Genomic DNA, 9,374 nt, shown 5'->3' with positions numbered 1-9,374 from the left:
TGCCTCCCTCGCTTTGCCTCCCCTCGCACTGCCTCCCTCACACTGCCTTCACTCACACTGCCTCCCCTCACACTGCCTCCCCTCACACTGCCTCACTCGCTTTGCCTCCCCTCACACTGCATCCCTCACACTGCCTCCCCTCACACTGCCTCCCTCGCTTTGCCTCCCCTCGCACTGCATCCCTCACACTGCCTCCCCTCCACACTGCCTCCCCTCACACTGCCTCCCTCACACTGCCTCCCCTGGCACTGCCTTCACTCACTCTGCCTCCCCTCACACTGCCTCCCTCACACTGCCTTCACTCACACTGCCTCCCCTCACACTACCTCCTCTCACACTGCCTCCCTCGCTTTGCCTCCCCTCACACTGCCTCCCTCACACTGCCTCCCCTCACAATGCCTCCCCTCACACTGCCTCCCTCACACTGCCTCCCCTGGCACTGCCTTCCCTCACACTGCCTCCCCTCACACTGCCTCCCTCACACTGCCTTCACTCACACTGCCTCCCCTCACACTGCCTCCTCTCACACTGCCTCCCTCGCTTTGCCTCCCCTCACACTGCCTCCCTCACACTGCGTCCCCTGGCACTGCCTCCCCTCACACTGCCTCCCTCACACTGCCCCCTCACACTGCCTCCCCTGGCACTGCCTCCTCTCACACTGCCTCCCCTCACACTGCCTCCCTCACACTGCCTTCACTCACACTGCCTCCCCTCACACTGCCTCCTCTCACACTGCCTCCCTCGCTTTGCCTCCCCTCACACTGCCTCCCTCACACTGCGTCCCCTGGCACTGCCTCCCCTCACACTGCCTCCCTCACACTGCCCCCTCACACTGCCTCCCCTGGCACTGCCTCCTCTCACACTGCCTCCCTCACACTGCCTCCCCTGGCACTGCCTCCCCTCACACTGCCTCCCTCACAGTGCCTCCCTTCACACTGCCTCCCTCGCTTTGCCTCCCCTCACACTGCCTCCCTCACACTGCCTCCCCTCATACTGCCTCCCCTCACACTGCCTCCCTCACACTGCCTCCCCTGGCACTGCCTCCCCTCACACTCGGGCTTACTAACATTGTTAATGACCGATTAACAAAGACATTCTGGCGGCCATCTGCAACATTACTCTCTCGATAAAGTCCTCCCTTCCTCTCAAGCTTTCTCTGAAAACCTTCTCGAAGAAGGAATTTTCATTTATATCGCATCTCTACCTTAGAATATCCCAAAGCAGTTCACATCCAATGAATCACTTTTGAGTTCTAGTCACTGATGCAATGTAGGAAATGCAACAGCCAATGTGTACACAGCAAGCTCCCACAAACAGCGATGCAATAATGGCTACATCATCTCTTTTGGCTGAATCATACATTTAAAAAAATAAATCAAGAGTACCCAATTATTTATTTTCTTATTAATGAGCAATTTAGTGTGGCCAATCCACCTACACTGCACATCTTTGGGTTGTGGGGATGAGATCCATGCAGACACGGGGAGAATGTGCAAACTCCACACGGACACTGACCCAGGGCCGGGATTCGAACCCGGGTCCTCAGCGCCGTGAAGCAGCAGTGCTAACCACTGCGCCGCTGTGCCGCCCTTTGAGTCATACATTTTGACCCTGGGATCTTTCACATTCATTTGAGAAGACAGATGGGGGTCTCAATGTTAACATCTCATTAGATTAGGATCTGGAATGCACTGCCGGAGAGTGTGGGGCAGGCAAATTCAATCGTGGCTTTCAAAAAGGAATTGGATCATTGTCTGGGAGGAAGATTTACAGGGGCTATGGGGAAAAGGTGGGGACTGGCACCAGGCAAGTTGCTCTTGCAGAGAGCCACCGCGGGCATGGCAGGCTGGCTGGCATCCTCCTGTGATAAGAGCCCAGTGGTTTGTCTGTGTCCCGCCTCCATCGGGTACCCTGCCCTCAGTTGCATTGGTGATCATGGACTTCCATTGGGTTGGTCCATGGTTACACTTGGTAAGGTACTGCTGTGTTTACCATTGCCTTCTGCAATATGGCTGACCAGGAAACCCTCCCTGGAAATTACATCTGGTTACGATGTCAATTTCTTGCTGATAAACCCAGGAATGTGATTTCCAGTCACACCGAGTTTCCCACTTGCCATCAGCTGTATTTGGAAGAATTTACAGGCTGATACTCAACCTGTTTGGCCCCGTTATTTACGCACCTGCCATCAAACCCTGCAGTGCGCCTTGAAGCCAGAGACACCACTCATTCTGCCACAAAGCCGCCCTCGGCTGCCTTACCCAATTACACCTCATAGATTTTGTAGAATTTACAGTGCAGAAGGAGGCCATTTGGCCCATCGAGTCTGCACCGGCCCTTGGAAAGAGCATTCTATTTTTAAAAACGATTTAGAGTGCCCAATTCATTTTTTTCCAATTAAGGGGCAATTTAGCGTGGCCAATCCACCTACCCTGCACATCTTTGGGTTGTGGGGGCGAAACCCACACAGACACGGGGAGAATGTGCAAACTCCACACGGACAGTGACCCGGGGCCGGGATCGAACCTGGGACCTCGGCGCCGTGAGGCAGCAGTGCTAACCCACTGCGCCACCGTGCTGCCTGAAAAAAGAGTACCCTACTAGGGTGGAAGTGAGGGCTTAAGTGGGTCGGTGCATACTCGATGGGCCGAATGGTTTCCTTCTGCACCATATGTTCTATGTTCTCTGTACTTCAGCCCAGACCTGCACCCTATCCCTGTAGCACAGTGACCCCACCTAACCTTTTTGGACACTAAGGAGTAATTTAGCAAATCCAATCCACCTTAACCTGCACATCTTTGGACTGTGGGAGGAAACCGGAGCACCCGGAGGAAACCCACGCAGACACGGGGAGAACGTGCAGACTCCGCACAGACAGTGACCCAAGCCGGAATCGAACCCAGGAGCCTGGCGCTGCGAAGCAACAGTGCTAACCATGCTGCTACCGTGCCGCCACAACCCTGTCCCTCTCCCCGGTGTCCGCCCAGTCACAGCACCAAGCCCACCTGGGTGAAAGTCATCAACAGTATCTTTAACTGTGACTGCACTGGGACACCGGGTAGGACCAGAGGCTCTAACCGGGTCCCAGGGGACAGGGCAGGTACCCAGTGGAATAGCAGTGGAATAGCTGCTGGTTTGCTGGGAATTGTATGAAGCTGCCCAAAGCTGCCCTCTTCCCCAGGAACCTTCCTGGGCTGTTCCAGTGTAAAGATTCCCTTGCAACTGGGGCGGGAGGGCTCCTTATTATTGCTTTTGTTAACCAAAAATGTGAAAGGAAATTACGTCTGGTTACGATGTCAATTTCTTGCTGATAAACCCAGGAATGTGATTTCCAGTCACACCGAGTTTCTCAGTGGCTGGAGTAAGTGACAGTCTCTCTCTCTCTCTCCCCCCAGCACCACACTGCTGTCAGATCGGAGTGGAGAGGTTGAACCCAGATATATTATTTCACAGAAATATATTGCACCCAAACCGCCTTGGACAGGCCGAGTGCTCAACATCAGCAAGTAATTAAAGAGACTTCTCTTTCTCTCTCTCTCACACAGAGTGTTGTCGGAACTCTCTCGCCGATTGCTGGGAGCAGCGACTGCGGGCACCTGTCCCTGGTTGCAATATTTTTGAGTGTGAAATATTTTTATTGGAAATGATTCAAAATTTGAAAGTTTTTAAGAGAGAGGGCGCTGGGCAGGATTACGCATTCCTTGCTCCTGGAAAGAGGGATTGAGACAAGACTCGAAACATTTGCTCTGCCTGGGAAAAGAAGGACAAGGGACTCCACCAGAAGAGAAGTGGATTTTTTTTCTCCCTCTCTCACCTTCTGTCTCTCATTCCCTGGTTTCTCCTTCACTGGCTGAAAGGGTCCGGGATTAATTTGCAGTCAGCCGAGTCCACTATGGGACAGATTCCTAAAGTGCGGAGGAAAGTGTTGGAGAAATTTGTCTGGAAGTTTTGGGAGTCGGTACATTCTCAGCTTGGTGCCACCCTGCAGGAATTCGCCCCCAGTGAGCTCGGAGCATGGAATTACTGAGAAATCTCCCCCTCCTCTTCTGCTGCCTCAGCTGGATCTGCCTCCTGCCCCGTCCCCACTCGGCGGCCGTCCTCAGCCCCTCCGGGAAGAGTGATGCCCCCCTCCGCCAGGGGCTGCCCGGCCCGGGCAGATGGGGGGTGCCCGGGACTGGCAGAGCTGTGTCCGGCCTCAGGAAAGGGAATAGGAGGACTGGCGAAGGGACGGTCAAGGCCGAGAAGGCGAAGGTGCAGGGGGGAGCGGCCGGCACTCCCAGAAGGTCCAAGAAGCCGGCCAGCCCCCAGGTGACCCCTCACGACTACATGCTGTTCCTGTACAGGAGCCTGTCAGTGGCAGAGCGCAGTGGCTCCAACAGCAGCCTGCAGCCGGCGGCGGGACGGGCGAATACCATCACCAGCTTCGTGGACAGGGGAGAAGGTGAGAGGGTTAAACTGGACTGTGTACGCTGGGGGTGGGGAGGGAGGGGGGGGGGGGGGGAACAGGACACCCAGGGACCCGCTAATCGGGGCTAATCCACAGGCTCTTTAGCTATTGGCACACACTTTCAAATTCAAACCCATCCCGGAAGATTTGTCCAGTAATTTCCCCAAATTTCCCTTTTAATCCCCGAGCTCCTCAATTTCACATTGGGACTGAGTGAAAGTTTCCTTAGGAGGGAATGGAGGGATTTGCGATTAACACAGACAGGCACACAGAGACAGACAAACACTCAGAGACACAGACACACACAGACAAACACTCAGAGACACAGACACACACAGACAGGCACACAGAGACAGACAAACACTCAGAGACACAGACACACACAGACAGGCACACAGACAGACAAACACTTAGAGACACAGACACACACAGACAGGCACGCAGAGACAGACAAACACTCAGAGACACAGACACAGACACACACTCAGAGACACACAGAGACAGACAAACACTCAGAGACACAGACACAGACACACACTCAGAGACACACAGAGACAGACAAACACTCAGAGACACAGACACAGACACACACTCAGAGACACACAGAGACAGACAAACACTCAGAGACACAGACACAGACACACACTCAGAGACACACAGAGACAGACAAACACTCAGGGACACAGTCACACACACAGACAAACACTCAGAGACACGTACACTGGCACAAGGACGCACACAGCCAAACACAAACACACACACACACAGCCACATACAAATACAGACACACACAGGGACATAGACAAATACACACACACGCAGACAAACAAACACACAGAGACTAACAGACACAGGGACACACAAACAGGCACAGAAACAAACACAGACACACAGGCACAGAGAGAAACAAACAGACAGGGACACGCACACAGACACACACATATATAGAAACACGGATGCTGTTAGCTCGGTCCCAGTTAGACCCCAGTCGCTGTCAGTGAAGCCTCTGTGGGTAAAGTGTAAATTGGGGACTGTCTAAAGCAATGAGGTGATTGGTCATTCAGGGCTGCCTCTGGGCAGTTCAGGCTGTTGATTATTGATCTCTGGGTTCCAGTTCTGATCGGGTTGTGTGGGAAAGGCATTGATAGGAACAATATCCTTCCAACAATCCCAATTTGTGAGAATACTGAGGGTGCGGGAAATGTGACAGCCGGGAGTCTTGGGGCAGCTACACCGCGGGATGTGAGCAGAGAGAAAGAGGGAAAGTTGCAGCTCCACCGGGTCATGGGCATTGAACCTGGGTTCTCCCTCCACAGACCGAGCCTGACCCGCCCACGGTTCCCAGCAACTTCTCTCTTAGACCATCAGTGATACATTCTGCTGATTTGCAACCTAACCCGTGGAGGGGATTGGGGTGGGGGTGGGGCGTGAGGAGTGGGGGAGGGGATAGGGGGGAGGGGGTGGGGGATGGGGAGGAGCGGGTGGCGGGGAGGGGGTGGGGGAGGGTACTGGGGGTGTGTGGATGGGGATTGGAGGGAGAGGGGGAGGGGTTTGGGGGGGGGGAGGGTGTGGGGACTGGGGGGGATTGGGGGAGGAGGGGGCGGAGGGGGATGGGAGGAGGGGTGGGGATTGGGGGGAGGGGATGGGGATTGGGGGAGGGGGGATTGGGGGTGTGTGGATGGGGATTGGAGGGAGGGGGACAGCGGGAGGGGAAGGGATGGGGATTGGGGTGTGTGGATGGGGATTGGAGGGAGAGGGGGGATGGGGAGCAGGGGATTGGGGGGGGAGGGGATGGGGATTGGGGGTGTGTGGATGGGGATTGGAGGGAGGGGGATTGGGGGAGAGGATAGGGAGGAGGAGATTGGGGGGAGGGGATGGGGATTGGGGGAGGGGGGATTGGGGGTGTGTGGATGGGGAATGGAGGGAGGGGGAGAGGGGGAGGGGAGGGGGAGAGGGATGGGGAGGAGGGGGTGGGGATTGGGGGGAGGGGGCAGAGGGGATGGGGATTGGGGCGATTGGGAGTGTGTGGATGGGGATTGGAGGGAGGGGGAGTGGGGGTGGGGAGGGGAGGGGGATTGGGGTGTGTGGATGGGGATTGGAGGGAGGTGGTGGGGGGATTGGGGAGGGGATGGGAATGGGGATTGAGGAGTGTGGATGGGGATTGGAGGGGGGAGGAGGGGATTGGGGGGGTAAGGATGGGGATTGGGGAGAGGGGATGGGGGATGGGGATTGGGGGTGTGTGGATGGGGATTGAGGGTGTGTGGATGGGGATAGGGAGGGATTTTGGGGGGGTGGGGTGATGTCTGTCGCACTAATTCCAGGTTGGAGGTGATTTATTAACCCTGGTATCCAACTCCACGCCTGCCTCGAGTCTCGACCCAGTGACAGAGATTGAAGGCTTGTGGTGACTCTTCCAACCCCATTAGCACTGCCTCCTGGTGGAAGGAACCCCGAATGGGTCATGTTGCAGCAACAAATTCCATGTCCCTGTTTCCTAAAACCTCCCTGACCAACCTGTTCACCAGCTGTGGCCGAAAAGACCGAATTTGGTGTGGTTTGCATGTCAAACCTTCTTGGAAAGGGGACCGGGGACGTGTTAGCGGCGCTGTATAAATGCAGGTTGGTCGGTGCCTGAAACGATGTGGCCGAGTTTCTGAGGGGTCCCTGGGGGGGGGGGGGGGGGCGTGGTTACATTCACCCCAGTCTGCCTAGTGTCTTACTGGGTGTAATAGCTCCCCCTTCCCAATAACAAAGCCACCCAGTTGCCAGGGCCATTGGGTCAGTCAGTCAGTCCCAGGGCCCAAGGCCACTGGACAGATTCACACTCTGCTCTCTCCCCTCTGCAAATTCTTGAACTGATCATTTGGGGAATGCAGGTTATTGGCTTCGCAGTCAAGGGGGAAGAGCCCCTGCTGTCTCAGCTGCGTCTGTGAAAACTGAAAGGAACCCCAGAGGTTAGAGAGAGGCTTTCCTCGCGGGAAATGTTCTTAATCAGGCTGGAGTTGCTTTCTCGCGGGCATTAGTCAAAATCCACCCAGACTGACCTATCCTGCCATTTCCACATGTTCTCTATCGACTTAAAAATCCCCCCAGGGTGAGGTGTGACTGTGCAATAAACTGTGTCTCTCTATGCCACGACCAAGGGAGAGCTGAAAACGCTCGGGAATAGCATCAGGGGATTCTTCAAGCCCACCACTTGGCCCATCCTGACTGTGCTAGCTCCCCGAGTGAGCAACTCAACCAGTGCTCTTCCCTCACCTTCCCCCCCACCCATCACCCTGCACAGATTCCGTTTCTGATGACAATTTAATTCCATCTTAAATGCCTCAGTTGGATCTCCCTAACCAAATTTCCAAAAATAGTAGTATATTTAAAAAAATATATATGTTAAATTATATTTGAAAGCCAGCCTGCAAGCTATATGTACATATATCTGCTCTGCTATGTGGTTTTTGCTTTGACTTTCAGTGGTTATTTTTGAGGGTCGGGGAAGCAGGGAGGTGGACCTCACTGGGGGGGGGGGGGGGGGGGGGATGTGAGGGACAGGGATTCTCTGTCAGGGTGCCTTACCCTGTGGGTGAGAAGCAGGGATGTAGGTGGGAGAGAATTAAGGAAGAGGTGGGGTGAGGGTCAGCATGGTAGTGGGATGAGGGTGGAGCAAGGAAGGGAGTGAGGTGCTGAAGAGAAAGGGAATGGGAGAGAGTGGGGGGGTGGGGTGGTAGGGAGGGTGAGAATCCCTGTGAGAGTGGGGGGTGAAGGTCAGGGTAGAGGTCAGGGTGCAGATGGGTTCCGGGTCGGCGTGAGGATCAGGTGAGGGTCAGGCTAGGGGTGGGTGTGAGGGCCAGAATGGAAGTAGGCATCAGAGTGAGGTAGGGGTGGGGATAGGGACCAGGGTGAGTGTGGGAGCCAGCACGGACTGAGGGTCAGGGTACAGTTAAGGTGGGCATCGGGGGACATGTTAGGGGTGAGAATCAGGGTGGGGTTAAATTGAGGGTGGGGATGGGGTCAGGGTAGGGGTGCGGATCAGGATAAGGGTGAGGGTCTGGGTAGGGGTGAGGGTCAGGGTGAGGGTGGGCATCAGGATGGGGTAAGGGTCTGGGTGGGGGGTGGTCAGGGTGGGGTGAGGCTCAGGGTGGGCATCAGGGTGGGGGTAAGGGTCTGGGTGAGGGTGGGGGGGTTGGTCAAGGTGGGGGTGAGGGTCATGGTTGGTGTCAGGGTTGGGCTGCGGATCAGGGTTAGGGTGGGGGTGAAGTTGGGGGACAGGGTAGGGGTTGGGGGTCAGGGTGTGGGTGGGCATCAGGGTGGGGTCAGGGCCATGGTGGGGGGGGGAGGTTAGGGTAGGGTGAGGGTCAGGGTGGCCATCAGGCTGGGGGTAAGGGTCTGGGTGGGGGTGGTCAGGGTGGGGGTTAGTGTGGGGGCAGGGGGCAAGGTGAAGATGTTTTTGAGCATAATGGTGTGGGTGAAAAGGGGGTGGGTGAGAATGGGGAATGCCATGAGTGGGTGGAGATGTGGGTGGGGCTGGAGGTGATGTGAGGATGGGGAGTGTGAGTGAGGGTGATGCTGTGGTAAGGCGGGGGGGGGTAGGATTGTGGATGGGGGTGGGCCTGGCATGGGTGAGAGTGAGGTTGGGGGTAGGGCTGGGGAAATGGCAGAATGAGCTGAAAATGTAAAGCTTCCTTTGGCAAACTAAGGAACTCGCTTTCTCACTCTCTCTTTCTCACTCTCTCTTTCTCACTCTCTTTCTCACTCTCCTTCCATTTGTCCACTTGTTTGCATCCTTTCCTAACCCTCACTGTCTTCTGATAACAAAAGGTAGGGGAATGGACAAGGAGATGGATGGAGCGTGAAGGGTCCTATTTCCATGATAACCCTTTGGCTTGTTTAGGCATTAGTACCGGTGCCTGATCAGGTCACCAGGCACCACATG

At 55.6% G+C, this 9,374-nt stretch overlaps 1 protein-coding gene across 1 annotated transcript in view; it reads left to right on the top strand.

The window, feature by feature from the left end:
- Positions 1-3,431: 3,431 nt before the first annotated feature.
- Positions 3,432-9,374, top strand: part of LOC140428617 (growth/differentiation factor 5-like) — a 47,405-nt gene continuing 41,462 nt past the window's right edge. The window contains exon 1 of the mRNA XM_072515280.1: positions 3,432-4,441. Coding sequence (XP_072371381.1) covers positions 4,015-4,441 — 427 coding nt within the window. The 5' untranslated portion in view covers positions 3,432-4,014. The remainder of the gene's footprint in view (positions 4,442-9,374) is intronic.

The sequence above is a fragment of the Scyliorhinus torazame genome, chromosome 8, assembly GCF_047496885.1.
Source record: "Scyliorhinus torazame isolate Kashiwa2021f chromosome 8, sScyTor2.1, whole genome shotgun sequence".
Lineage (NCBI taxonomy): Eukaryota > Metazoa > Chordata > Chondrichthyes > Carcharhiniformes > Scyliorhinidae > Scyliorhinus > Scyliorhinus torazame.
The sequence above is the reverse complement of the archived record's forward strand: the minus strand, read 5'-3'. Positions and strand labels throughout refer to the sequence as shown.